This window comes from Pezoporus occidentalis, unplaced genomic scaffold (assembly GCF_034315485.1).
Source record: "Pezoporus occidentalis ecotype Australia unplaced genomic scaffold, CSIRO_AGI_Poc_V1 ctg259, whole genome shotgun sequence".
In the NCBI taxonomy this organism is placed as follows: Eukaryota; Metazoa; Chordata; class Aves; order Psittaciformes; family Psittacidae; genus Pezoporus; species Pezoporus occidentalis.
The window spans coordinates 744,071-771,758 of NW_026914491.1; the positions used below are offsets into that span (position 1 = coordinate 744,071).

Genomic DNA, 27,688 nt, shown 5'->3' on the forward strand with positions numbered 1-27,688 from the left:
GGTGGCAGGAGCCGGTGAAAGCGGGCTCCGAAGGCAGCCCTGGGGCAGGCAGAGCCAGAGGCAGGGCCGGCGGGGCTGGTGGCAGAGATGGCTCAGCAAAGCTTCCCTCCTCGGCCGTGCTCACGCCGTGCGGGCGGGCAGGTGCTGGCGCGTTCAGCCGGCCTTCAAATGCAAGCGAATGCTTTGCTTTCAGCGAAGGGCGACTCAGGGGTGTGAGTGGCATTGACTCTGCTGTCCCCACCTAGGGAAACCCTGAGAGCTTCTATTTCCCACCGTGTAGGTCTCGCTGGGGTGTAAGCCAGTGTAGCTGTGGGACGGGCGAGCTCTGGGCTTGTTTGATGCCAGCAAACACCTGGAGGCCCCAGCTTGGGTGAGCTGGGATGAGTCCTGCCGCGGAGCTTTCATCTTGGGATGAGGGGTGGTGCAAGGCCCTGACTCCTGGCACTTTTGGGGAAAATCCTGTTATTTTCTGTAAGAAGGGAGGTGCCATTGCCTGACTCCAGTGGTGTGAGGCAAGTGCATCCTCCTGAGCTGCTCGGGTGTATTTAGTTGCTGTGTGTGACTGGTCAGGTCCGTTTTCTGCACTGGTGGAGAGAAGCTGGTGCCTTTCCCACTGTCCATTCACTTCCCTGTGATGCTGTGCAGTCACCAAGGTCCTGGAGAAGTTTTCTGGCTATTGGTGGAGCTGCGGTTGTCGTGTGAGCAGCAAAGCTGTGGTGTGGCTGATCCATACGTGGTGATTAGGACTAATTGCCCTCCAACACACACATCTACCCCCAGAGCACGTTATGCAGGGGTAGCCTGCTAAAGCTGAGCTGCTTCAGCCTGTTTCTGGGAGTGCTGAACAAGCAGGGCTAGAAACCACAGTATCTGTCTTTGATTCATCATTTCTTCCAAGAACTCTCTTACTTGGGAAGGGGAGATGCTGCCTGTGCCCTGGGCGGTAACAGCATCAGAGGCAGCTCTTCCCAGCAGAACTAGGAACAAAGGTTTGGTTCAGGTCCTGTAAAGTGGGGCTGGGACACATTCCCAGGGGAAAAAGGAAGGACCTCAGGGTGGAATCCATGGAGTAGTCTCATGGATCCAGTTAAATTTGTCCCATACTTGCGGCAAGCTTTGCACGGGGAGGTTTCACGTCACATCCCGAGCTCGGGTGCTGACATGCTGTGGGTTGACTTTGATCAAGTCACACAAGTGGCTGTTCCTTAATTGCCTTCTCCCTTTAAAAAGGGCAGAATACCTTAGAGAGGCTCCTGAGGTCTCGCTCGCTAATAAAGCTCCTCGAGAGCGTGGCTGGAGCTGCGCCGCGAGCGAGCTGGTATTAATGATTTCCGTTATTACAGCCCATGAAGCTGTGGTTCAGCTTCTTAACCTTGACTCCGTGCTCGCTTTTGTTTCCGCTGCTGTTCAGCCTGCGCAGGCAGGCTCACACCTCAGCCAGCCTCACACCCCCCAGCCCCACGTGCTGAGCCCTGGGTGCGCAGAGGGAGCCTGGGTGGCTCCCAGGAGTCCGATTTCCTCACAAAGACAGATTCTGACACGCGTGGTGTGGCTTGGGAATGGCTAAAACGGGGTTAGCAGTGGTTCTGTTGATGTTAACTCGATTCTGGGTTAGGTGTGGAGAGATGAGGTGTGAGGGTTGCCATGGTAGAAGGCCATGCAGACATTCCTGCTGATGCTGTGGGTTCAGGCTGGCAAGGAACCTTAGGGGATGTTTGACCTGTCCCTTCAAACACCTGCACCCCAGAGGAAGGCAAATTCCATCCACAGAAACTTCTTTCCTGCTCCTTCACTTGGCAGTGGCGGGTACTCCCTGTATGGAGCTGTATTTCCTCTCCATCTCTTGGGCTTGGCTCCTGAGGGAAAAAGCCCTTTTATTCGTGCCTATGCCAGGTGCTGACAGCAACTACTTGTGCAGAAGGAGTGCCCAAGATGAAGTGGGAATAGAGCCCTCAGCCCACCACAAACCTGCTCTGTGATAGTTCCCCAAATCTTCACTCTCCTTCTTGTCCCTGACTCTGCTCTGGTTGGCAGATGAGTTAAAACATGGTGGTGAAAGCTGCTTATCCTCCTCATGCCATGCAACCGGGGCCCTCCTTTGGCACCGTCCCTCTCGCCCCCCTTTCACTACTCGCCTTGCCCCTGTGAGATTCACATTTTACTGCTCATTTCCCGGTGGGGTTTGATGGTCACAGAGGACCCAATGCAGGAGCTCCCATTTGTTATTTAACCTACTTTCCAGAGGCACAAGAACATCAAGTGACTTGCACAAGGTCGCCCATGAGTCAGTGACTCCCGTGGCGTGATGGCCAGATCCTGCCGTCCTGCAGTCCCATGCTCTCACCACTAGATCCCCGTGCCCACACTCGGCAACAGCACCACTATTCAATTAAGCTCCTGCAGTGCCTTAAATGTCGTTTATTCCTGGCTTTGACAGCAGCCCTGGTATTCTTGCAGAGCCTTGCCTTAGGAAATGACAGCATATGAGGTCAGGGCAGCGTAAGCGGTGCCCTTGGACGTGTCACTGCCTGGTACAGGCAGGCTGCACAGTGCCAGGGCTGCTCAGCCCGGGCACAGCTCATCCTGGACCTGCTGCTCCGGTGGCATGCGATGGGAGCAGAGTCTGACAGGGAGCCCCAGATTTCTGTATGGGCAGGTCTGTGTCTGAGTGAAGGGGCTGGCAGGGATGAGAAGTGATGAACACGTGAGGAGAGAGGGAAGAAGTGACTTGTATTTGATGTGTTTTATGTATAGTATCATAACAGTAGTACTGGTTTATTGTGGTGTGGGATTTTTAACGTGATCTCGGAGGGCACTCTCCCCTGTTCCTGACAATGGGATAAATCATTGTTTCCAGTTCTATATATTCCATATATTCTATATTCCATATATTCTATATTCCATATATTCTATATATTCCAGTTCTATATTCAATGACCAGCTATTTCCCCCTTGATATAATTTGAATCTGAAAAGCACCCTCTAGAAGGGAGCTCCATGTCTGGCATTCCCAGTGCTCCCTGGCTGCTCCTGGAGGCTCCCACTGGTGAGCCCCATCTCTGCTTCTGCCACCCTCGTGACCCTGAGCCCAGGCACCAACAATTGGGTTTCTGTGGGGCTTGTGACCCCACTTATAGCAGTGGTGACCTCCTCAAAGGGTCAGGACCCCTCCGGGCACCAGGACCAGATCCTGCCCCGCAGCATCTGCCCAATGCGGTTCCTCCCTTGCATCCCGTGTGGATGCGGCTGCTCAGCACCAAGTTTCCCCGATGTGAAATTTAGGTTAATCCATTTCCAAAGTGGATTAACTTAACTCCCACAAAGGCACTTAGTATAAAATAAGAGTGTCCACATGGTGAGGCAGCACAGGATAGTGGCTGTGCTTCAGGCTCACCCCCCAGCCAGTCCATGTCCCAGCCTTGCTCCCAGGGGGATGCACTCTCCTAAATGGCCTTTTGGTCGATCTAGCTCGAAGCCAAAGGGAGCTCAAAGAGGAAACAAAGCCCAGCAATGGGAAGGGGTTAAAAGCCCGCTCCACCGAGGTCCGCAAGCCTCCTGTTCACCTTAAATGGTCAGGATTTTATTTTAGCTCCAGGGAGGAGCAGCAGCCATTGAGCTGGAAGTGAGCACAGAGCAAGCCCCACGCTGGGGCTTCCTGCGGGAGATCCCGGGGCTCTGCTCTCGCCCTTCAGCCTCTGGCTCCATAGAGCAGCCTGGAGGAGATGGAAACATGGAAACACAATAGTGAGCGATCCCCATGTTCAGCTCTGCCTTCGGATCTTCCCCTCCTCCCTTGCACGCTTTCCCTGGCAGGGAAGTGGTTAATGGGAGCAGATAACATCATAATTGGACACCCGCACTAACAAGCCGTAAACACCAATGTGGCAGTTCTCATCCTCAGCTCTGGCACCAGCTCTGGCACAGGCTCTGCTGCAGGCTCCGCCGCTCAGTCCCTTACACTTGCTTTATTCCCTAAAAATCTCCTACATAAGCATTGAACAAGAGATGAGATGGGAACACCGAGGTACCAGCACCTATTGAGATGCCGGTGCCTATTGAGAAGCTGCTGCACATCAAGATGCTGGTGCCCATGGTGGGATCCCAAACCGGTTGGAGGTCACCGACCCGTTGCCCTCGGGGGCCTGCTCGGGAGCCGGTACCGTCCTGGGGTACACGGAGACCCCCACGGCTGCTTGCCCCGAGCTGGGGCATCCCCATCCCTCCCGGGATCCGGGGCACGATGCCCGAGGCGCGGCCACGTTCCCCACCAGCCGAGCTCCCCCCCCCCGCTCCCACCGTGCACGGGAGAACCGGCTGAGACAAAAGGATTCAGCGGCGTCGGGGCCCGGGCTCCGCGGTACCCACCGAGCCGGGGCCGGGGGCGGGGGCTCCCGCGGGGCTGACACCCGCCGTCCGGTACCGCGCTGCCGAAGCCGGGCGTGCAGCGGGTCCGCGGGTGGGCTGCACCCCCGCGGGCCGTGCGGAGCGGAGGATGCCCGTGCCGCGCGTACCGAGCCGAGCCGTGCCGCGCCGTTCCGAGCCGCGCCGTGCCTCCGGCCGTGCATTCTCGCGGCTCTCCAGCAGGCGCCCGGCCCTGGACATTGTCTCTTCCTCCCGCAGGAAGGGCCCTCCCCGGCTCTCCACAATGTGCTCTTCCAGGCGCGGCTCCCCGCGCCCCCCGCCCGGTGCGCCCGCCCCCCGCGGCCCCGCTCCCCTTCCCCCGCCTCCTCCGCCCGCGGCCGGGCCCCGCTCGCCCCCCTCCGCCTCTCTCCCCCCCCCGGGAGCCGGGAGTGACGCGCTCCGCAGCGCCGGCCCCTCTCCCCGGGCAGCAGCTGGTTGTCAGCCTCTCCGGAGCGCCGCCAGCCCGGGCCCCCTCCCTCCGTCCCTCCGCCCCGCGCTCCCGCCGGGCTGGCGCAGGCCGGCAGGCCCCGCGCCCCGCTCCAGGTACGCGCCCGCCCGCGGGGCTCCGGTACCGGGGCCCCCGGGGCGGAGGATGGCGGAGGGGGGGGGGGGGGCGGGGGGGAGATGCGGGGCGGGGCGGGGATGGGGGGGGGGCGGTGCCGGGGCCCGGCCCCAACTCCGGGGGGAGCGGCCGAGCCGCGTCCCCGGGAAGTTGCGGGTCGCCCGGCGGCGGCGGAGGGGAAGGGGAGGGGAAGGGGAGGGGGGGGCGCGTCCTTCCCGGCGCCGCTCCCCCTTCCCCGGAAGAGCACAAAAGCGCAGAAGAAGAAAGTGGGAGGAGGCGGCGGGAGCGCCCCGGCCCCATCAATTCCCGGGCACCGGCCCCGCGCCGCCATCGCCGCCCGCCCGGCCCCGGGCGGGGATTGTGCTGGAAATAGCCGCCTCCCGGGAGGTAAAGCCCTACTTACGTGTCAATGCCCGCCGGTCGCTGAGCCCCGTGCGCCAGCCCCGCTCCGGGCTCCATCGCGGTGTATTTATTTACCTGCGGGCAGAGGGGCGCGGGGGGCGGGACGGGACCGGACCGGCACCGGCACCTCGGTGCTGCCGCCGCCGCCGCTGCTGCTGCGGGGAGACACGCGTGGGAACCGCGTCCCACCGCGGGACCCGCCGGCGGCGGGGGGACCCCCGGGCGCTCAGCCCGCAGAGCTGCCCCGCTCGAACCTCTCCAAAGCGGGGCACCCCCGGTACCCGCTTCCCGGTGCCCCTGGAAGAGCCAAGTGCCCTTTAACACCTGGCGGTCCGTGGGTGTCAGGATACCCCCCGGCCTCGAGCCGGAGAGCAAACACCGGTCCTGCCGGGGCGAGTGCAGGTGCCGGGGAGGCGGGTACGGGGCTCCGCGGACAAGGGGTGGACACGGGGCCGGGGCTCTCGGTGCCCCCGGTCCGGCGGTCCCTGGTTCAGCACCTTCCCGCTGAACAGCAGGAGTGTGGGGCAGCGGCGGGGAGGCACCCCCTGCCCTGCACCCTCTGTTTGGGGCAGTAGGACACCTCGGGGAAGGGGGGCGGGGGGGAGATGGTCTCCCCTTCCTCTTCCATTCGCCGCTCGCCTTTCACATGGACTCTTTTGCCCGTTTTGGGGAACTACCAAATACTCGGGTTGTGCCGCGTCCCGTAGAAATGAGCAGGAATTTCAGTAAATAAGGATGTAAGTGACCTGACAAAGAGCGCGGGGATGTTCCGCTCGGGGTGTGCTCTGCACGCAGGAGCAGCAGCGCCGGCACCGCTTGCCTCAGCCACCAAACACCGTGTGCTTTAAAGGCTCCTCGGGCTCTTTGAAGCAATGACCACCCCGGTATTTGTGGCTGCAGCATCAATCTTTGACCTGGAGTGGTTTATCTTCCATTAGTAAGCCTTTCTCTGCGCTGAACTGGTTAAGTTAGGGTCAAATCTGGTTCAATACCTTCTTGGCATGCTCAGAGGGCTGGCTTTAAACAGTGGCTGAGGCAGAGATGAGGCTGCCTTCCTGTGAGCTCGGCCCCCAGCGCCGCGGGGTGCTCTGCAGGTCTGGGGGTGCCCGTGCCGGGCAGGGCCGGTGGGCACGGGCACGGCAGCGGAGCAGCGCCGGGGCGGGCACGCTCGTGGTGCCTTTTGTTGACTCTAAAAACACGGCAGCTTCTGGTGGGAAGCTGAGCGTGGCTGCGTGCTGGGGGGGTTGCATGCGCCCAGCCGCCGTTCCCACTCCGCGGATGGAAATCCCATGGGGATAGCAGGCTGCGGCGTGAAAGGACACGTTTTAAAATTAAAGGGCTCAAAGAGAGAAAACAAACGGTCCTGAGGTGCGGAGCCTGGAATCCTGTGAGGCACAGCGTGGAAATGACTGGAGAGAGGCTTGCAAGGCAGTGCCTGAGAAACTGAGCCTGCTGTAAAATAAGCAGGTTACCGATAGCCTCGCATCCATCTGCGAGCTGTGGTTCTGGGAGTCACTTCCCCCCTGCCCTGATCCAGCTGCACTACAGGAGCTTGTTCTCCAGGCAGGAGCCACTGGAGAAGAAACCCTGCCTGGCAATGACAGCCCTGGGGTCAGGACGTGCTGCTGGTGGTCCTGGATGTGCCAGTGATGCTCTGTGTGCGTGAAGCAGCCGGGGTGGCTGTGGGGAGCCAGGCCTGGCAGCTCTGTAATAGGAAGAATCACCCTTTCCTGGCTCCGAGGGAAGTTGAGGCTCAGCAGACGCCTGCCCACGGTGCTCGAAGGCTGGGGAGTGGGAAGTGGGACAGACCCTCGGAGCGTGAGTCCTGCTCGTGCTGCGGCCGGGGAGAACTCACCGGCCCCTGCGGGTGCCTGCGGGGCAGCTGCCAGCGTTGGGCTGCAGATAAGGAGAGGAGCAGGGACGTTGTTTTCCAAACCCTGCGCGGAGCCGGGAGCCCTGCTCCAACGCTTGGGTGTGGCCTGTGAATGCACCAGCAGGATCCGACTTCCCCTCGCAGAAGAGGAGCCGCACGCACGCTGCTGACCCTTGATCGCTCGGTCCCGTGGACGCTGGAAACAAAGCGATGGGACCGTGCTGCGGGGTGAGGAGAGCTCTCCGGAGAGCTGGGGAGGCAGGAAGGAGCCAGGGCGGCAGGGCTGGGGCTTGGGGTTCAGCTCTGGGCTGGCCCATTGGGGCGGCCGCTGTCGCTTCCATCCCTGCCACGAGGGCTGTGGAAGCGGGCAGAAGGCGGCGGGTCCTGAGCCTGGTGCTGGTAATGGATTGCGTTCTGTTTTCTAATGAAAGTTTCATTTGAAGTTTGTTTACAGGAAAGAAGAAATTAGCAGAGAGAATTCTCCTGAGAGCCCAGAGAGGAAAAGAATGAGCTGCCTGACTTGCAAGCCAAAAGAGGGTGGAAGGGTAGATTAGATTTACCGTATTGCTCCGAGTCAGAGCTGTTGCTGCTGTTGAGAAACGCTTCCTTGTTTGGCTGGATGCTGGAGGCACTTTGAGGCTCAGCCTTCAGCCAGGGTGTTGGCATCCAGGGGAAACTCAGAGCTGCCCACCCAGCCAGAGATGTTGATCGCACTCTGGTGTCCCATATTTTGATGCTGGGACATGATGGTGCTCCTGGGCCGTGGCCGGAGAGCTGGTGTGCGGGGTGTCACTGCTGGGGACTCAGCTCCTTGGGATTGTCCTAGCATGACGGGGACGTGAGGAGGTCCAAGTGCTGAGCCTTTGGTCTCCAAGGTGTGTCCTGAGGAGGGAGCTTGCTGGTGGCTTCATGTCCCACTGAGGGATGCAGCCGAGGATGCCAGCGCTGTGCTCAAGGTCGGGGCCTTTCTCTTGCTTTAGGGAAGAGGCACAAAGGTGTGAGGAGCTCCTGGAGCACCATGGCACGGGCCGAGCTGTGGGTGCTGCCCCAAGCCTGCAGGCAGATCCTCTCCAGCAGTTCCCACTGCTGGCTCTAGCTGTTCCCTGCTGCTGGAAGGGTTCACCCACTGCCTGCATGGTTGCCCAGCATCCCCTTGGGATGGGCTGTGCTGCGGGAGCTGGGTGCTGCTGGGAGGTTTGTCCTGTTGGCGGTCTGCCTGAGGGTACCAGTGCTGGAAAATGGAAAACACTGACTGGGAAGCAGGGGTGACAGTGGGGATGGGGCTGCCCAGCAGGGTCCCGCAGTAGCCACCTCCTCTCTCTGCTGGTGGCTGGCTCTGGGCTGGTGTATGCGTGACAGGCGTGTTTGGCGAGTCATTTATTGCTTCTCCGTTTGTGGTTTGGTAGGCAGAGGGTTTCTAATGGTGAATGTTGTACCTCGAGAGGAGGATGCACCTTTGTGAAGTGTGTGCATGTGAGGTGGCCTTCCTGTCGCCACCACTATTCCTGAGCACATGGAGACCTGCGTGCCTCCCAGGCTCTGCTCTGGGTGCTGAGGCTGTAACTGAGCCCTGCAGACTGCGCCCGAGCCAGGCGCTTCCTGAAAACATCACAGGTTGCTCCAGAGCTCCTCCTCCTCCTCCTCGGACAGGTGAGAGCCTGTGGGCAGCAAGGACCTTGGCATTTGCATTTGTCTCTTAAGCTCTGACAGTAATCTTGAGTAAGCCTTGTGAAGAAGGCCAGATATTAGGGTGGCTGCCTCCCTGCAAATGCTTACAATAAGAGACTATTTATAGTGTGCAACGGGGAGACCTTTGCAGCTCTGCTCCTCTCTGTGCAAGATGGAGCTTCTGGAGAGGCAGGACCGCTTCGTGGCTGCGGTGGCACCGGTGCTGTGCTGAGCCCTGGGTGCAGGGCTGGGTGTGGGTGTCCCCATTGCCCTGGTGGGCACCCATGGGGCGGCTGAGCCCGCCCGTCCCTCCATCCGCTGCTGTGTGCGGGGCTTCCCAAGCTGTAAATTCCAGGAAGCTCCCCGGGAGGCACACGGAGGGAGCGGGCTGGGGGCGGGTGCGAGCCGGGAGCCTGCAGATGTCTTGAGGGACCGGGAGCGGGAGGCGAAGCGCAAACCTGGCTTTTAAACACGTTTGTTGGCTCACAACGAGAGCTGGCGGGCAGCGGCGGGCGGCCGGGGCACTGTGTGTGAGGCACAGGCAAAGGCTGGGGGGACACTTGCCAGTTGCCTCTGCCACGGAAAGAGCGGAGGTTGGATTTTATCTCAGGACCAGGGGGAGGGAAGAGGAATTAGAAGAGAGGAGACTGTGCAAGCCTTTGAAATGCTTCAATCAAAGGGAAGCGCAGTTGAAAGCGGTTCTGAAAACGTTTTTGGTGCTCCCCTGCACCCCAGGGCTTGGGATGTGGTCACTGCTGTGGGAGGGGAGCGGGGAGAGGCAGGCGGATAAAGGGATCAGCAGCAGGACCGTGTTCGTTCGGGAACATGTCTCTGCTTCCTCCCGAGCTGCGTGTTGGGAGCTCAGGCCGGGGAGGTCCTCCGGCCCCTCCTCTCATTCAGGAGCTCAGTGCTGCCTTTCGTGATGGTTTTGAAATCTTGTGGCTGACCTTTCCGGCACTGGAAGCAATCCAAGGGCTGTGTCTCGAAGTACTGTAAAGGTTAGCGAGGAGGGAGAGAGGGAGAGAGAAAACGTCCTTTCAGCTGCAGGAGTGGGAGAGAGGAATGTCATCTATGCTGCCGGGGAGCAGGCGCCGGTCCAGGCTGGGTGTCCTTGCCTCACCAGGGACCTCACTCCCCCAGCTGCTTCCCAAGGTGTGTGTTGTCACTGTGGCGATATCCCTTTGGAGAGGGCCGGAGGAGCAGTCTCTCGGTGCTGGGGCTGTCTCTGCTCTGCAGCATTGGGCAGTGCAGGTCTACGGGGATGGGTGCTGCTCTCTGGGCCTGCCCCATCGGCCGCTCCCTGCCGGTGCCAGTCCTCTTGGAATTCACGTTGCAGCCGCTGATTTGATCTCGGAAAAGTCCGAGGTGTTTTATGGAGCCGTTTCAATGGAGTTGACCCCATCCTCCGTTCCCACACGCCGCTGCCTCACCAGCACCAAGCTGGGCGGAGGGAGATTAAAGGGTAAACTCCAGGGCTCAGCCATCCGCTCCTACAGGATGCGAGCTCTTTCTAATTGTCCTCAATTAGAGACAGTGCCATTGCTCAGGCACGTCTTCAGGCAGGAAGCAGAGCCCGTCCCAGCCACCTCGGGGAAGGGCTGTGTGGCCATGGGGAGCGCCGAGGGGCCAGCAAGTGATCCTGGGGGCAGGAGCTGCCCGACAGATTGGTGTTAGGAAGGAGCTGGGTGAGGAGATGCTAAAGGCAGAGAAGGGAGGATGAAATCAGCTCGGTTTGTTAACCCTTTCCTGCTTGCCTCCAGGATGAGACATCGGTGAGCAGCGAGGACTTTGATATGAACGACTCCACATGGATCTCAGCTGACCAGCACCTGAACTCCAGCCTGAGCCCCAGCCAGGACGAGAGCATGCGCAGCCCACAGAACCTGCCCGGCCATGAGGACGGTGAGTGCCGGATGCTTTGTGGCCTATTAAACATTAACCAGTCCTTTCTGATCAGGTGTCCCACCTGCAGGATGGATTTCATATCCCTGCAGGCTTCGAAGCAGCGCTGACTCCCAGTCCTTCCCATTTAGCCCCTGGGTTCCTGCTTCAGCCAGGATCCTCTCCAGCTCTGAGCTGGTGGTCCTGGTGCAGGGAGCCGCATCCCAGCTCCTCCAGAAAGGTCACCAAATCCCCTAAGGCATCAGGTTGTAGTTCCCTGGGTGTGATGAGGAGAGCCCTGTTGGTCCTGGGCTGTGGGTGCTGACCTGCAGCAGGGAAGATGCCAAGGCTGCACAGTGCAGGTCACAGCTTTGTGCTTGGAAAGCTGCTCCTTAGACAATGTCTTGGATCCCCCAGGCAAGAAATGTGTGATCTGCAATAGGCAACAGCAATGGGAGCGCGGGGTGGATGTGGGTGTCTCCTCTCTCAGGGCAGGCGGTTGGAAGGGGAGAAGGGGGCACACGTGGGCTGGGTGGGAGGCAGTGTCTGGTGACGAGAGGTGCTGTGTTGCTCCTGGGAAACGTGCTAGTTGAAAGTAAAAGAGCGAGTAAATAAATGGTAGAAGGACGAGCTGGGGTCAGGGTTCACCTCTGTGGTGCTTGGAAGGATTCGGTGCTTGGGCTGTTACCGGCTCCTGCTCAAGAGGTTGAATCCCTCATTGTCCCCAGCCTGGTGCTGCTGAGAGAATGGGAAGGGAGCGGAGGAGCTGAGGGACAACAGGGGCTGGGTCAGTGCTGCTTTAAGAACGGGGACTGGAAAGCCACCCCAGGGGACATAAAGGGCTTTTGTGCTCCCAGGTCTCCCTGGGGTGGCTTTTGGCTGCCTGTGGCCAGCAGCAGGACAGCAGGACAGCAGGGACACTGCTCTGCTCAGCCCGGTGCCTCGTGGCCCTTCAGCCTGGGGCAGAGCTGCAGTTTGGAGAAGCTGCTGGTTTTAGCAGCAGCCCCGGAGCCAGGCAGCCTCGGGGGGATGTGAAACCTGCCTGCGCTGCACCCAGGGGCACTTCTGCTTGTGAGGGCCCCGCCGTGGGGCCGTGCCCGGGGCAGGAGGAAGGGGGCTCTGGTGGGAGCCCAGCCGCTCACATCAGCAGCGTTTGGCACTTGGGGACCAGGCTGCAGCCCCTGCCCCGAGCGAGAGCCGCCTCATCTCATACCCACGGCCGGGCTGGGTCTCAGTGTCCCCCTGAACTTCACCGTTCTCCCATTGGGACGCTTCGGGCTTGTGGCTTATCCCTGACCACCGAATTCCCAAGTCTCATGTACCATCTACAGTGACACAGTTTTCATCCCGCTGCTGAGCACGGTTATTCGACAGGACAGGAATTTAATAAGGGACTTGCGTATTTAGGCAAATGAAGATGTTCTCTCAATCCCCTCTCTCTGCCCTCTTAGGAAATGCTTCCAATTTCTCCTGCCCTGTGGTTTCTCTTCAGAAGCAGGTGTCCTCTTCGGGGCCCTTCTCGGCTCCTTTAATTTCTTCTGTAAGGTTCAGTGGTGAGCAACAGAGCACGAATAGTCCCTTGCTTTGTGTGAGGAGTGTCAGTGTTCCAGGCTGTCCCCAGGGGCGGCAGCAGCATAACTGGGTGGGCTTTGGCAGACCAGAAGTGATGGAGTTGAAGAGCAAGCAAGGCAAGCCCAGGTCACTGACAAGGTCCATCAAGAAGAAACCAGGCACTGGGATTTCCATCAGGCCCTCCTACTTCAGGAGGGACTGAGGAGAGGTTCCGTCACTGTGGTGAATGTCCATGTCCCGTACTGGAGCTTGGAGACACAGGCAAGTGCTGCTGGGGTGAGAGGCCTCGTGCCAGTCCCGCTGCCAAAGGCTCCCACCCAGGACTGAAGCACACAAGGCTGAGAAGGGAAGAGCAGTGGAGCAGCCCAGGAGGGCAGCGGGCGGGGAGAGGAGAGGAGAGAGGAGAGGAGAGGAGCACCTTGCAGGAGGAAGGCACGTTACTGGCATGGGAAGGGAACGCGCATGAAGCCAAGTGTCGAGCGCTCTTCGGTTTCCTTTTCTCTCAGCCCATAAAAGCTCTATTTTCTGGAAGCAGACGTGTTTTACTGGGTTCACCCTGCCTTAAAGGCCATGCACGTGCCAGACTTTCCCGAGGAAATCCTCTAAAGCAGCCTGTGGAGCCCAACTGGCCAAGGTGCCCTGCGCAGAGTGCTCCGTGTGCTCCCTGCCAGAACAGGACGTGTCCACATCTCCTGCTCTTGGCTGCCCACCGTGCCCCCAGCAGCCCCACAGAGCCCCAGCCTCCTGCCACCGGCCGTGGCAGCAAGCCCTGAGCCTCTCCTGCAGCCAGGCTCAGCTCCAGGCAGCCCAGCACTGTGGAGGGGTCACACATCACCTCCTTTGGATCAGGACTTGGTACTCTCCAACCTCTGGAAATCCTCTTGAGTTCCTAAATTGCTGCTGCCTGACGGGTGGGATGCTTGGAGTGTGTCTGCAGTGTAAGACACAGTATAAAGTTTTAATGAAGAGCTGCCCTGTAGGGGAGCAGGATCGTCTGACAGGCTTGTTAAAAAGGTCTCGTTTAAAGTACTGAGGCACCAGCTCCAGGTCTTTCAGAGGAGGAGCCAGTGCTCTCCTATGGCATGTGAGCAGAGTGGTGTGAAATACGGAGAGGCAGGAGAGCAGGGAACCATCACCTCACGCTTTGATACACAGGTACCTGCTGAATCTTCAGAGCTGAAAAGCAGCTGGAATGGAAGCCAATACTTTAATACCTTGTTCTGTCCCCTTGTTCATAAGCTTTGGCCCGGGATAGCCATGCTGCAGCCAGCATCAGCCCTTGGAGCAGCAGGGAGAGCAGATTAGACCTAATGGCTTCAGTGGTTAAGGGACAGAGATGGCACCACCGCAGAGCACCGGCAGCAGAGCCGGGTTCCCGCTGGGATGACGGGTGCATGGTGGGATGCAGGACACCCCGGCCAGCTCTGAGCACACGCTCGCTCCTTCCATTTCCCTTTGTTACTCGTCCTGTGGCCCAGCACGGAAAACGCGAAGCTCCTGCAACATCCCGTCCCCGTCGGATGTTGCTCACAGCGCCCAGGCCCGCAGGAAGCCGGCGGCTACCCAAAGCGACAGCAAGATCAACACGAGCCCTTTGCTGCTCAAGTGGAGCTATTGTGCAGGACATCCTGGAGGGCCACGTCTGCAGGAGCCAGCACGCAGTCCGAGCAGATGAACACTGAGTGCTGCTCCATCTCGCTCTCCCCTGTGCCTGTCACTGTCCCTGGAGGTTTCCTGTGCCTGCTCCCAGCTGAGCATTGGTCCTGCTGATGGGATACAGCTTGCCTCATCCCTGGCCATGCCTCCAGCTCCATCACCCAGGAGCGGTGCTCAGCCCATGGACAGGGGTTGCTGCTCTCAGCCCGTTCTGTCCCATCCTCCTAAAGAACTGGGGGTGTAATATCTGCTTTCCCTGCATGGGGGGCATGGGATTGCTGTATGGCACCATGTTGGGACAGGTCCCTTCCAGCCGAGTCCCTGCGTGCAGCCCTCACTTGAGTGGCAGCGTCCTGCTGAGCCCTTCTGCCTGGAGCAGCAGTGGCTAATCCAGACCTTGGAGAAAGGACTTTCTTAACCTACTTAACCGTGCAGGCACACGCTCCTCGGGGGCATCGCTTGGGGCGGCTGCTTGGGAAGGCTCTGACTGTTGGGGATGTCCCTCAGGAGCCCTCCAAGGGGGGACCTCAAGGACACACAGGCAGGCGTTCTCAGGAAGCAGGTAGAACACATCACCCCCTGCCCTGGGGACACAGGGACAGCGCGGAGCCATCCCCAGCACAGTGCCCTCTCTCTGGCATGGCTCGTGTCCTGCAGCTCTAGGTCACAGCCCCATTACTTGGTGAGATGCTCATGACGTGCTGCACATCCCCTGCTTTACCCAGGCTGCAGAATCCTCGCTGCTCCACAGAGCTTCAGGGCTTCCGACACCACCACTGGATTTCCCTGTCCCAGACCCCCAGCTCAGAGCCCAGACAAGTCACGGGCCAGCATCCAGGCCTTACAACAGCTACGTGTGACCTTATCTTGTTTTGCTTAGCTCTGTATTTCTCCTCTCTGCGGGTGCCCCCCCACTGAGCTGTCCCCACACAAGGCAGCAGGCGTGTCCTTGCCTTGCCTGTGCACTCGGGGCCGGTGGCTCCATTCCCTGCCGCCTCTTCAGGGGCACATCTGCTCCTCCCGAGCAAAGGCCTTGGGCAGTGATAAACACCCTCCTCTTGGCGCCGGTGGAGGAGCTGCAGGGTGCGAGGTGCAGCACGGGCGCTGCAGGGATGTGGTGTCTGTCGCACTGAACGGGGCTTGGGCTCCCCCTTGGCTCGTGTTTTAAGGGGAGCTCTTCCTTAGTCTGGAGCAGAGAGGATCACCGGGCAGCCGGTGCCTGTGCCCCTGCTTTCCTCCCCACATCAAGCACCCCCATCTGAAGCAGAGAGCAGGGTGAGCCCCACAGCGTGTTCCTTGCCTGGGAGGGCTGCAGAGCCCGGTGGCTTGGGGACAGAGCCGCTCTGCCCTGCCCCAAGGAGGGGTGGGCAGCAGGGTCTCCCTGGTGGCAGGTCCGTGCTGCAGGCACCGGCTCCGTGTGCATCCTGCCCAAAGCCACCAAACCCGTTTGCTTGGCGTGGGGAGAGGCAGTGCCCGGGCAGCGGCGGGTCCCCTCCCTGCGGCAGGATCCGGGTGGCTGCCGGCGGCGGTGGCACAAGGAGGGGCTTGCTCTGCACCTTGTCCTTCCTCACCGAGGTGCCCAGGGCAGCGGTGGCAGGAGGGCCGGGGCCAGGAGGACAGGGGACAGCCAAGTGACCGCGCGTTTGTGGCAGGGCTGTTTCTGCAGCGGGGGCTGATGAGCTCCGGTGCAGGGGAAGGTGCCCATTGCGGGGCTGTGGTGAGGTCCCGGGGCCGGCCGGAGCTGCTGCTGCTCCCTCGGGCTGGGCAGCGGCGCTGGGGGGAGACGGCGCCGGGGGGCACCGTTGATGGCGAGGAGGGGGGGCGGCCGCACAGCGCTGCCTTGTCCGGCCGAGCACACACATTGTGTCCTGCGGGCCAGATGTCTGCCTGCTCCCGGGCGCTGGGCGAAGGCAGGGAGCCGGGGAGGGAGCGCGGAGGGTGGGCGCTGTGTCTGGGGCGTAACGAGGTTTGCGCTAACGAAGGAAGACAGGAAATAGAGCGTCTGAACTGGACACTGCCCAGCCCCACCGCCCCGCGGCCCCCGGCAGCACTGCTGCTGCTTTCGGACTGCATCTGGGAGGCCACGGGCTGCAGGGAACGGGCTCCATGCTCCGGCCCTGTGAGCGGTGCCCAGCCACAGTGGCCAGCACAGCCAGGGCCTTTCCTGCTCACTGCCCGGCTGTGGGTGCAGGAGCCCCGGGGTGCTGCTCACTCACAGTGAACGCAGCGCTGCCGCCCAGCCGTGCCCCCCGCGGGGCCCCCATTCCCACTCGGTCTCTCCAATTTGTATTAAGAGTCCCTTCCTCGCAGGCTTTCCTCCTCCCCTGCTTCCCCTTTCTCGTCTCTTTTGTGAGTGAATAATTTATGGCACTTTTCATCTTCCTGGCTGTGGTTGCAGGCGGGCGGTGGTGGGATGCTCCAGCCCGTGCCGGTGCCACCGTGGGGTGGAAACAAGGCAGGATCCTCCTGGTTGTGATGGGGATTCTCAGGTGGGAGCAGCAGCCTCTGCCATCACCCCGCCGGCCATGGGCAGGCCAAGTGTCTCCGTGGTGGTCCATGAGACCAAGGGACACCGGTGGGACCCGGTGGTGGCTGCAGCACCCAAGGATGCGCAGGCAATGGCCGAGAGGTGCCCTGGCGGTGCTGGGCAGGGGGTCCCACCGTGGCAGGGCGCAGGCAGGACCGGGCAGCCCCCGGCCCACCGCGTGGTGCGGGGCTGCGGCGAGGCTCCCGTGGGCCGCGGGCTCTTACACAAGCTCATTGTTTGTGAGTCAAAAGAGGTTTTGTGTCCGCTCTGGAGATGTGACAGGAGCAGGAACAATTTGCCCCATTCATCTTGGACCCTGCCTTTGGAGAGCCGGGCCGTGGCCTTCGCCCGTTAAACCCAACCACTTCCCCGCCGTGAAAACCACCCGGGGAGCAGGTGTTGGGAATGGCCCCTTCCCCTCCTGATCCCCTCGGATCCAGCACCACCGAAATCGAGGATAATCCCGCGGCCTCTTCCAAATGAAAACGCTGAGCCCTGATTAATTCATTTAATAAGTGACTGATCCCCTCCTCCCCGGCGCTGCCGACCAAGAAGCCATTTTGCTTCTTGCTCTTGGGGCCGGGCACCGCCGGGGATGCCGAGGGGATGCTGAGGAGATGCTGAGGCCGATGCAGATGTGGTGTCCCTGTGGCCTCCTCCCGGCCTTGCTTCTCACCCAGCCATGGCCTTGGAGGGCAGCACTCGGGGCCTCGGAACCAGGCAGCCTCCATTGGGCTCTGCAGCCTCACCAGCATCCCCCACGCGGTGCCAGGGTCTCCTCTGCCTCCAGCCGATGGAGGGGATTAGAAAGAAGGATGAAATACTCCGTTTTCCAAGGCAAAGATCAAACCGGTTGGGAAGTGACATTGTTTTTACAGTTCCATCTGCTTCAATTAGGGCATGGGGGTGGAGCAGGGGGGCTCCCAATTATCCTCATTAGAGGGGCTCCTCGTGCAGCCAAGCTCCAGCCGCGAGCAGGGAGCTCACCGGGCTCGTGCTGGTTGATAATGAACACAGCGATGGCTGCATAGCCTGGCCTTGCTCCCCGCTGCTCCAGAGCCCTGCTCCGGACGTGGGGTTTGGGGCTCGGGAGCTGGGTGGGTTTTACTGCAATGGGATCCTCTGGGAGCGTGGCCAATGCTGCCATCAGCAGAGCGGGAGCCTAAACCTGGCACCCAAAGCAGGAGGGCTCCTGCTCCCTCTCCCCAGGTCCTGCTTTGCTGAGGGGTGCCCCAGCCTCTGCTCAGGGCTGGTGGGGGGCTGGATACCCCAGTGAAGCTGCCTGGGGAGCAGCAGCAGCGCTGGCATCATCCCATCAGCACCACCCAGAGCACACCGGTGCTCTCAGATTGCTGAGGCCATTTCCGTTCAGACCCAAGGACCTCGGCAGTGTGGATTTGTGGTCAGTTCCCTGCTCACACAGGACTGAATTAATCCACTGCTTTGTGTGCTGTAAAACTGTAGAAACAAGACAATTACCTGTAGCAAGTGGGTTTGTAGACCTCGTGGTTTATTCATCCTTGGGTTGAACTGAGCTGTTCTTTTAGTAGATGCTGGTCCCTTGCTTTAGATTCCTATTTCATTTTCTTATTCCACCTGGACAGATAGAGACATCTTCTTTGTTTTCTATATCTTTTGGCTGTAGCAAACCCAGTATCAGTAAATGCAGCAAGGTCAAGTAGAAACCTGATTTGTGTTTTGTGCAACACAGAAGAAAAGCCAAGATCTTGAGAAGTCGGGGGTCCAGATCTCATCCCCAGCATCCTGCTGGTGTGGGACTGGCACTGCAATGGGGATGGGAGCTGCAGGGACTGGGGCAGAGCTTGGGGCTGTGGGTGGATGGGCAAGAGCACAGAGGGGATGCTCAGAGGAGGTTGAGGATGCTCAGAGCAATGCAGGGATGCCCAGGGCAGGTTGAGGATGTTCAGGGCACCCTCAGTCTTCTCTTAGGTAATGCCTCTCTTGGTGCCCTTGCCTGGCAGGGCTTTGGTGGTGTGGGGGAGGCCGTGCCGGGGGCTGCCTGCACCCCAAAGAGCAGGCAGGAGGTCGCTGCCGTTGGCTTGCAGGACGGGTGCTGATTGGCGCTGTGCTGTTGCTGTGCCCGGGCTGATGGCAGGGCCTGGCGTGCGGCTCGTGCCTCCCTGCATGGGAATAATTCTCCTTAATCCTTGCGGGAGGCATCGCTGGAAGCGGCTGGAGCCTCCCTCGGGGAGCCCCTTCTCCCCTGGCGCAGAGCAGGGGGAGGGACAGGACCGCCGCCATCCTGTGCACTCCGTGCCCCTGGCCACCTGCATGGGGACCCGGCTGAGCCAGCACCGCGCCTGCGCCCGTGCTGAGGGCACCGGGTGCCAGTGCTGGGGCTGGCTCCGTGCCCCAGCAAGGCGCGTGTGGGGCAGAGCCCCCAGGAGCACGCAGTGGGGCAGGGCTGAGCCATCGCATCGTGCTGGAGAGCAGCACCCGCGGTGCTCCGGGGCAGGGGAGCTGTCAAGCTAAACCCACAGCTACGGCTGAGCCGGCAGCAGCCCTGTGCCGTGGTCAGGCTGCAGTGCTATGGCAGGAGACCAGAGCTGGTCCCAGGGGCTTGCCTGGGGAGTGCCCCATGTAGTGCTGGCTGCTGAGCCCCCAGGAGCCCCATGCTGGGGAGGTGATGGCTGCCGCTGGCCCAAGCACCCATAGGCACCACCGCAGGGGCTGGGTGAGCTCTGGGCAGCGCTCAGACAAGTGCCTGGAGCAGCGCAAGGGAAAGGAGGGGCACGGAGCCCTGCACAGCGGGGACCTCCTCATTTAGAGGCTCTCTGGGTGAGGAGCAGCCTGGCCATGAGGCCGGGCAGCGAGCGCTGGCAGCGGGGCCGGGGTGCCCGGGGATCGGCTCCCGAGGGTCCTCACGTGTGTTTGTTCGAGGGGAGCCGAAGCCCGGGGCGGCCGCAGGGTCCCGGGAGCGCGCCCGGCGCCGCTCGGTGCAGTTTGTGCTGCGTGGCGCGGGAGGCGGCGGCAGCCGGGCCCCGGTGCCCGTGCGCGGGGGCTGCCCCACGGCCCGGCCCCATTGTGCTGCGGCGCGGGCCGGGCGCGGAGCCGCCATCTGCTCCTCGCTGCCGGCGGCTCCTTTGTTCGGCGCAGGAAGCGGCTCCCCACGTGCTCGCTCGCCCTTTCCCTCTCGCGGAGGCACCTGATGGAATAAAGGATTGAGAGCGGCGACGGGAGGCAGCGCGGGGACGGGCTGAGCCCGCGGGAAGGGCGCGCCTGGCCCCGGGGCTGGGCTCCCGGGCCGGGTGCGGGCAGGGCTGGGTGCAGGCAGGAGCGGGTGCAGGCAGGGCTGGGTGCAGGCAGGAGCGGGTGCAGGCAGGAGCGGGTGCAGGCAGGAGCGGGTGCAGGCAGGAGCGGGTGCGGGCAGGGCTGGGTGCAGGCAGGAGCGGGTGCAGGCAGGGCTGGGTGCAGGCAGGAGCGGGTGCGGGCAGGAGCGGGTGCGGGCAGGGCTGGGTGCAGGCAGGAGCGGGTGCAGGCAGGAGTGGGTGCAGGCAGGGCTGGGTGCAGGCAGGAGCGGGTGCAGGCAGGGCTGGGTGCAGGCAGGAGCAGGTGCCGGCAGGGCTGGGCGCTCTGCCGTGGCTGGGCTGCTCCGCGGAGCAGGAGGCTGGCACGGTGGGAGGGATGGTGCCAGGAGCCGGGGGTGTGTGGATGCAAGCAGGAGCTGCGCTGGGCTTTGCCGTCACCAGGTCCCTGGGCCGTGGGTCTGCTTGGTTTGGGTGGAACAGGGGAGCGGGAGCATCCATGTAGGGTGCAGGAGGTCACTTGGGCTTTGGGAGGGACAGGAGGGACGTCATGCATCTCCTGCCCCTCCTGCAGCATCGTGCTCAGGAGCCTTACCCCGGCCTGGCCCCTGCGAACAGAGCTCCCAACGCTGCGTCCGTTCCACACCCTCAGCGGTTTCCCACCCGGCTGCGCCTGTCCTCATGTGCTGTCCCCTCGCCCTGCGGTGCAGCCTGTACCTGAGCTGCTGGTGCTGGAGCTCCTCACCTCCCAGAGCCCCAGGAGGACGGCGGGGAGCGGCAATGCCCCTTTCTCCTCCCTGCAATGCAAACAGAAACCGAAAAGGACCAAATTCCAAAGTTCTTATTCAAGCCCGGGCGCCGCAGCCCCGGGTGGAGGCGCAGGGACTGTCCCCTGCGGGAGGGACGGGCAGCCCTGGTCAGGGTATGGCAGGGCCCGGTGTGCTCTGAGGAGCGGAGCCGTGTGACGATGGTGTCCGTGCTCCCAGCGGCTGCATCCCGGTGCCCAAAGCACGGCGCTGCCGGCCTGGTTCCCGGCAGCACATGTGGTGATCCTAAGTGAGTCCGGGGTAGCCCTGGGGCTTCCAAAGCAGGGGGTGCATCCATGCTGCGTGCCCTGGTAGGCTCAGGGGAGGTTGGCCCCGTGGTGGCAGAGCTGCTCGCCCGCCTCGGGACACCACGGGGTGAGCACACGTCCTTCCTTGCAGATGACTCCTCGTCAGAGAGCTGCAGCGGGAATGGCTCCTCCACCCTGAACCCCTCGACCTCGAGCAGCACGCAGGGCGACAGCGCCTTCCCCGAGATGAACGGCAATGGCCCCGCGGCACCCATGGACTTCACGGCGGCGGCCGACGAGCAGCCCATCAACCTGTGCGACAAGCTGGCCCCGGCGCACGGCACCCCCTCCTACCAGGCGGACGGCTGCAGCGCCGACGGGCTGCGCAGCAGGGGCAAGTACGGCGTGAAGAGCACGGCAGAGGTACGGCCCCGATAGGGGAGGTGGCAGGGGACACGATGTGGTGCCCCCGGTGTCCCTGGCCAGGGCTGGTCACGGGGCATGGCGCAGGGGGAGCAACCAGGCAGGGACGTGGCTGCTGCCGCAGCACCAGGATAGCACAGAGCAGGGCAGCCGGGCTGGGAGCCTTTCCCTTGTAGGGACGCAAGGATGGACAAACTGTGCCTGGCCAAACCCCAGCCTTGGGCTGCTGCTGCTCGGCAGAGTTCAGCCCAGGCACCGAGCAAGCGGTTGGCAGAGAGGAGGAGGGAGGGTTGGGGAGAGCTGGGGGCACCCCTCACATCCCACCTGCCCCAGAGCCGGGGCTCTGCAGTGGGCTCGTCTCACCCCAGCCCGCGCAAGGAGGATCCTGTTTGGTCCAGGCAGTGTTTTCCCCAGGGTCAGGCAGAGCCGCGCTGCCTGCACTTTGGGCCATCACAGGCCACATGAGGTCACCATGTCCCCTCCTGCCCCAAGCAGGCAGGAGCTGGCACCTGGGGAAGCCCAGTCATGGGTTCATCTTCCCAGGGTGCAGGAACATCGGGAAAGGGGGCAGAAGCAGTGAACCGAGGAGAAAGGGTTTTTACCTTGTGACCCCGGGCAGAGGCGAGCAGGCAAGGGATGCTCATGGTAATTCCTGTGTCCTCTCAGTCCCCTCCATACAGCTCTGGCAGCTACGACTCCATCAAGACAGAGGTGAGCGGCTGCCCCGAGGACCTGACCGTCGGCAGGGCCCCCACGGCTGATGAAGATGATGATGACCACGATGACCATGAAGACAACGATAAGATCAATGACTCGGAGGGGATGGACCCGGAGAGGCTAAAGGCTTTCAATGTAAGGAGGGCTCCACGGGGAGGGTGAGCCCTGCTGCCTCCATCTTGGTGTTCCACCATCTCCCTTCTCCTTTGCAGATGTTTGTGCGCCTCTTCGTGGATGAGAACCTGGACCGGATGGTTCCCATCTCCAAGCAGCCCAAGGAGAAGATCCAGGCCATCATCGAGTCCTGCAGCCGGCAGTTCCCCGAGTTCCAGGAGCGGGCACGCAAGCGCATCCGCACCTACCTCAAATCCTGCCGCCGCATGAAGAAGAACGGGATGGAGATGGTGAGCGGCCACCCCGGTGCCCCCCTCCCCGTGCACCACCGCTCCTGGTGCAGCAGGTACCTGAGGGTCTCCTCTGCTTGTGTCCCTGCAGACCAGGCCCACGCCGCCACACCTGACCTCAGCCATGGCCGAGAACATCCTGGCCGCTGCCTGTGAGAGCGAGACGCGGAAAGCAGCCAAGAGGATGCGGCTGGAGATCTACCAAACCTCCCAGGTACGGTGCTGGCGGCTGGAGGTGGGCGAGGGACGGAGCCAGCAGCATCCTGTGGTGGCTGGGGAGAAGGAGAGACGTTTCTGAGTGATGACAAGGCTTTATTAAAAGTCTGTCTGAAATAAGAGGGCTGCAGAGCATGGCCCAGACTCAGGCCAGCAGGGATGGGGAGCTGGACCAGGCATCCCTGCTCCTCACTGGACTCAGTCTGCGTTTCCCCCACGCAGGACGAGCCCATCGCTCTTGATAAACAGCACTCCAGAGACTCCACAGCCATCACCCACTCCTCCTACTCACTGCCAGCTTCATCTTACTCCCAAGACCCAGTCTACATCAATGGAAGCCTCAACTACAGCTACCGTGGCTACGGGTCCCTGGGGGGCAGCCTGCAGCCGCCTGCCTCCCTCCAGACGGGCAACCACAGTAACGGTGAGTGACCACACACTGCACCAGGAGCACCCCTGCCCGTCGCCTCCATCCCGGGCTCCGCATCCCTGCAGGGCAGCCGGGCCGGGCACTGGAGCACAGGGCTGCTCCCAAGCCCCCTCTTCCCTGCAGGTGACCCGCATTGCCCGGCTGCTCAGCTTGCCTCCTCAGCAAGTGCTGACTGCTGAGCTGAACCTGGAGGGACGGAGGAGGTGGCACTGGGAGGGAGGGAGCGTCCCAGAATAACAGGGGAATCTGCACCAGCTGTTAATGGTTAACAGGAGCAGGCGCCTATCGCTGCCCTCATCTCGTGGCTGGTACGAGCCCATCCGTCCCCAGCCTGCTTTGGTGGCTCTGGGAGAGCAGGACGGGGCCGGTGCAGCTGGGGCTCCTGCTGCAGCTCGGGAGGGTGCTTGGGGGCTGCCTGGGAGAACAGGACCGGTGCTGCAGGGCAGGAGGAGGGTGCAGGGGGCTGGCTGGTTTAGGAGCAGGTGGACAGAGGCCGTGGTGGTCCTTGGCCAGTCCTTTGGCAGTCTCCAGGCTTTTGCTTGCCCTGGTGCACGCTGTGCTCCTGCCCTGCCTCTGCCCACCCCAACAGGAGGGAGGATTTGGAAGGATGTGATTTCCGGAGCCCTGCGAGATGCCTGCCTGGGATTAACTCTTATCATCCCTTCCTAATGCTTCTTAACCCTGAATAAAGAGCCCGCCCCGGCCTCCAGCTGCTGAGACCTAATCCTTGGAGCCGCGGCGATGGGTCCTGCCCTGGGCAGCACCAGCAGCCCTGGCCCTGCGCTGGCTCCGGGGGGTGAGGCACCGAGCAGCCCAGAGCAGCCCCAGGGAGCAGCCAGGCCCTGCTCAGCGCAGCAGCACGTGGCTCCTTCCCAATGCATTCTGAACCTCACTTCCCCTTTGCCCAAGCTCCGGCCCAGCCCTCCAGGGGCAGGATGGTGCTGCCGTAGCCGGAGCTCTGCGGGGAGCTGCCCGTCTGCCTCGCTGAGCAGGAAGCCTGCAGGGTTTGCTGCCCACAAGCGTCTTCTCCCTCCATCCCCCACCTGAGGCGATTCCTGCTCAAACCACGGCCCCACCGGGGCTCCTTCCCCCTCGGTGAGCCGGGAAATGGCTCCCTTTACTGCTGCCTTTTCTGTCCAGTGAAATTGCTTTCACTTGAGAGCCTCCTCCTCCCCTGGCAGGCTGATTACCCTGGTGTGCAAGTGCTCTGCTGGGGCTGCTCCTCCCACAGCTCCAGCACAGTGTTCCCTGGATGCTTTCCCTCCTGCCCTCAGCAATGGGCTCCCCTCCCTGCCACTGTCACCGGTGGGATCCCCCACTGGTGGTCTGCAAATCACTGCAGCCCAGTCCCTGCTCCGCATCCCTCGTGTCCCACGGCTGTGCCAGGCCACGCAGCGGGAGCTCAGCCCTCCTGGATCCTTTCTGCAGCATCACCAAGGGCTCCATCAGCCCGCAGCGCTCCGGCTCACAGCTCAGGCTCAGCCAGGGCTCTGCAGGGAGAGGTGGGCACCTCCTCGTGGCAGGATGGGCACGGGCAGAGCGCCTCTGCCTGAGCTTGCCTCTTGCTTTCCCTCGGCAGGTCCCACGGATCTCAGCATGAAAGGTGGGGCCTCGAGCACGGCCCCGTCCAACAGCACCAGCAGGGGGATGCAGGCTGCGCAGCTCAGCCCCACGGAGATCAGCGCCGTGCGGCAGCTCATCGCCGGCTACCGGGAGTCCGCGGCCTTCCTGCTCCGCTCGGCAGACGAACTGGAAAACCTCATTTTACAGCAGAACTGACTCCTCCTCGCTCCAGAAGACAATTCCTACCTGCTGGCAAGAGGCTCCCGGCGCGTCCTGCTCAGGACCATCGCCCTCCCGCCCGGGTACACGTAGTTTTAGAAGGTGGAATCCAAAAGACCTCTTTTCTTTTACACTCCGAGCACCTGGGACTTGAGGCACAAGGACACGTTTTGAACCGTACCAACAGCCAAACCCGCGGCTCGGGAGGACGTGGGACTTCCAGGGCAGAAGGGAGCCTGGGGAGGTTTGGGGCTGCAGATGTATTTAGAATAACCTTTGTGGACCCAAATGTTAGATTCCCGTCCCCAGATAATTTCTGAGTCTTAGGTGAGCTGAATCACATATTTATTGAGAAATGGACCCTCCTCTCCCCTTAGTAATTTATTTTTCTGAAAATGGATTCTTTTGAGTTTGTACGGATTGCCAGGTTTTTGTCTGTCTGACCAGGAGGAATTGAGTCCTGTGAAATAACACATTCCATATCACCACACTGCTAATGCCCAGGCAGCTCGGCCTGTTTCTCTGGGGAGCCCTTGTCGCGCAGGGAGCACGGCTGCCACCCAGCCCCGGAGCAGCGTCCCGCTTAGCCCTCGGCGGCCCCGCAGCAGCGCCGGGCTCTCCGTGTCCCGCAGAGCCTCGGCAGAGCTCGGCAGCCCCCGGCTGGAAGCGGCCCAAGCAGACGAGAGGAGGAAGGAAGGAAAGAACCTGAGAAACGCGGGCTCGCGGGCACCCTCCGTTCTCTACCTCAGCCTCCGTTGTGGGCTCCCTGCAGGGCCGGCAGCGCTGGTCCTGGTGAGTGTCGCAGCCGCGTGCATCGCGCCGAGGAGGCTGGAAGCGGCCGGGGCCCTGCTGCTGGGCGGCAGCTCCTCAGCCCCGGCCCCACCTGAGCCCAGCCCTGGGGCGGCACCGGGAGCAGGAGCCCCTTAGGAACCGCACGGGTGGAATAAAGCTGATGCCGGGTCCCTGCCTGGGGAGCAAGCGCGGGTGGAAGATGGAGCCAGGCAACGCTCGGCAGCAGCACTGACAAAGTCCTCTCTGGGGCCCAGGATCCTCCCCCCTCCCTGCTCACAGCCCTGGAACAAGCCCACCATGCCCAAAGTGTGGAAAACCGATAACGCGATGACCGCTCTGCCCCGTTACCGCCCCTCCCTACCCCCCAATAATGCACTTCGTTTTGCTCAGTGCAATACCTACTACCAGTGCTGCTAAACCCAGGGACTTCGCTCAGGCCGGGGATGCTGAGCCGAGCTCAAGCAATGCAACGTGCTGTGGAGCCACGGAGAGAGCAGCGCCCGCTCCCAGCCCGGGCAGGAGCCCTCACCCCGGGGCAGACATTCGAGAAGTGCAAACCCCGTTCGAAAGGTCGAGGTTTTCCCTCTTTGGAGCCAGCTTTGGTCCTTTTGGGCTCCTCTCTCCTGCTCCGGGGCTGATGCCGCTGGCACAGGCTCGAGCAGGCACAGGCGGCGGCGGCTGGACCCGGCCCGTTCCCTCCCTAGCCTTTATACCCGATCGTAGTCCCCACACACTGGAAGAGGAGCAAAGCCTCTGCCCTGCTTTAGGCTCAGCACAGCAGGGGCCAGCACGGGGCCGAGGCCGCGCTTGCAGGGCAGCAGGAGGGACCTCCCGTTGCCCATTGACTGCTCCCCCCAAACCTGAACCTTCCCGTAGCAGGTGGAGAAAAGGGACCAGCCCTCCCCACCCCGTCTGTGCAGGGATGGGGGGGCCTGGTGAGACCTGAGCCTGTCCCCAGCCCCCTGAGCCCAGGCTCAGGCTCGTTCCTCCCCGGCACCTCCCTGCTCGGCATTGATGTAAATACTGACCCGTGTGTGAACAGCACGAAGCCCCAAAGCTCTGACACAGACGTGAGCCCGCAGCCGCCTGGGACAGGCTGAACGTGAGGGGAGCAGAGGCAGAGACAATCGCAGTCCCGCACTTCTCCCTCTGCCCCATCCCACCCCAGCCGGTGCCTCCCTCGGCAGAGGCCATCGGGAACCTTTAGCCATAACCCTGCCATCCCGTTCCTGCAGGTGGTGACCCCGGAGAGGCCTCCATCAGCTGCAGCCTGGTTGAAGTTTGATTTAGACCCGTTTTTAGCTGGCGGTCCCAGATCACCTTTGAACTTGTCTTAGCACGTAGTGAAGCAGCTCTTGCGCTTTGTTCAACTGCTGTAGAAGGCGGACGAGGCTCGCGGTTGCATAGGCAGGTACCCGACGGCCCCGTCCTGCCAACTGAGGTTCAGAACTGGCAGCTGAATGGTACAGGCTCAGATTCCCCACGCCCCAGTGACAGCCTCGTCCGACTCCAATGGGATTGACTGTGAATTCCTGTCAGGGATCTTCTTTCTTCTTTCTTCTTTCGTGTCCTTTGGGTGAGCCGTGGCTTTCGAGCCCCTTGGCACGAGCTCCACAGACACCTCGGTGCTCTCCAGCTCGGTTGCGGCTCCTCTGCGCTCCAGGACTGTTTCACAGCCACATTCCTGTGCTCCCACCAGGCAGGATGGGGTCAGGAATCTCTTGTCCGGGTTTCCCAAGGTGAAGGAACGAGCTCTGCAGATCTGAGGGGTGGAAGGAGAAAGCGGGGTTAGCAAATGGTCTGGATGGGCCGGGCTTTTCCTTAGGAGCTGATCACTGCTGGAGAAGACAGAGTCTGATTTCACGCTCTTGCATTTGAGTTGAACCTCGACCATCCCTGCCCCGGGTTGCTCCGTGGGGCTGCGAGCAGCCGTGACTCGTACCTCCCCGCGCGGCCGGCGGCTCCCGCACCAGTGCGTGACAAACCGATGCTGCTGCTGCTGCTTTGAACTCAGAGGGTTGATAGACTTTTCCTTTGTAAGTTTTTGTAAGACTTTTTACAA

General features: G+C 61.8%; 1 protein-coding gene across 10 annotated transcripts in view; it reads left to right on the forward strand.

Moving 5' to 3' along the window:
- NOL4L (nucleolar protein 4 like) overlaps positions 1 to 25,250 on the forward strand; it is a 54,157-nt gene extending 28,907 nt beyond the window's left edge. For 3 of the 10 annotated variants that reach the window (XM_062623842.1, XM_062623843.1, XM_062623844.1), the window contains exons 5-11: positions 10,667 to 10,808; positions 21,014 to 21,285; positions 21,952 to 22,137; positions 22,215 to 22,406; positions 22,498 to 22,620; positions 22,845 to 23,046; positions 24,632 to 25,250. In XM_062623842.1, the coding sequence (XP_062479826.1) occupies positions 10,667 to 10,808; positions 21,014 to 21,285; positions 21,952 to 22,137; positions 22,215 to 22,406; positions 22,498 to 22,620; positions 22,845 to 23,046; positions 24,632 to 24,831 (1,317 nt within the window). In that variant the 3' untranslated portion in view covers positions 24,832 to 25,250. Of the gene's footprint in view, positions 1 to 4,796; positions 4,945 to 5,156; positions 5,351 to 7,177; positions 7,467 to 7,511; positions 7,638 to 9,508; positions 10,059 to 10,112; positions 10,369 to 10,453; positions 10,592 to 10,666; positions 10,809 to 21,013; positions 21,286 to 21,951; positions 22,138 to 22,214; positions 22,407 to 22,497; positions 22,621 to 22,844; positions 23,047 to 24,631 lie in introns of those variants that run through there. The other 7 variants (XM_062623848.1, XM_062623847.1, XM_062623846.1 and 4 more) reach the window with 7 other exon arrangements.
- The last annotated feature ends 2,438 nt before the right edge of the window (positions 25,251 to 27,688 follow it).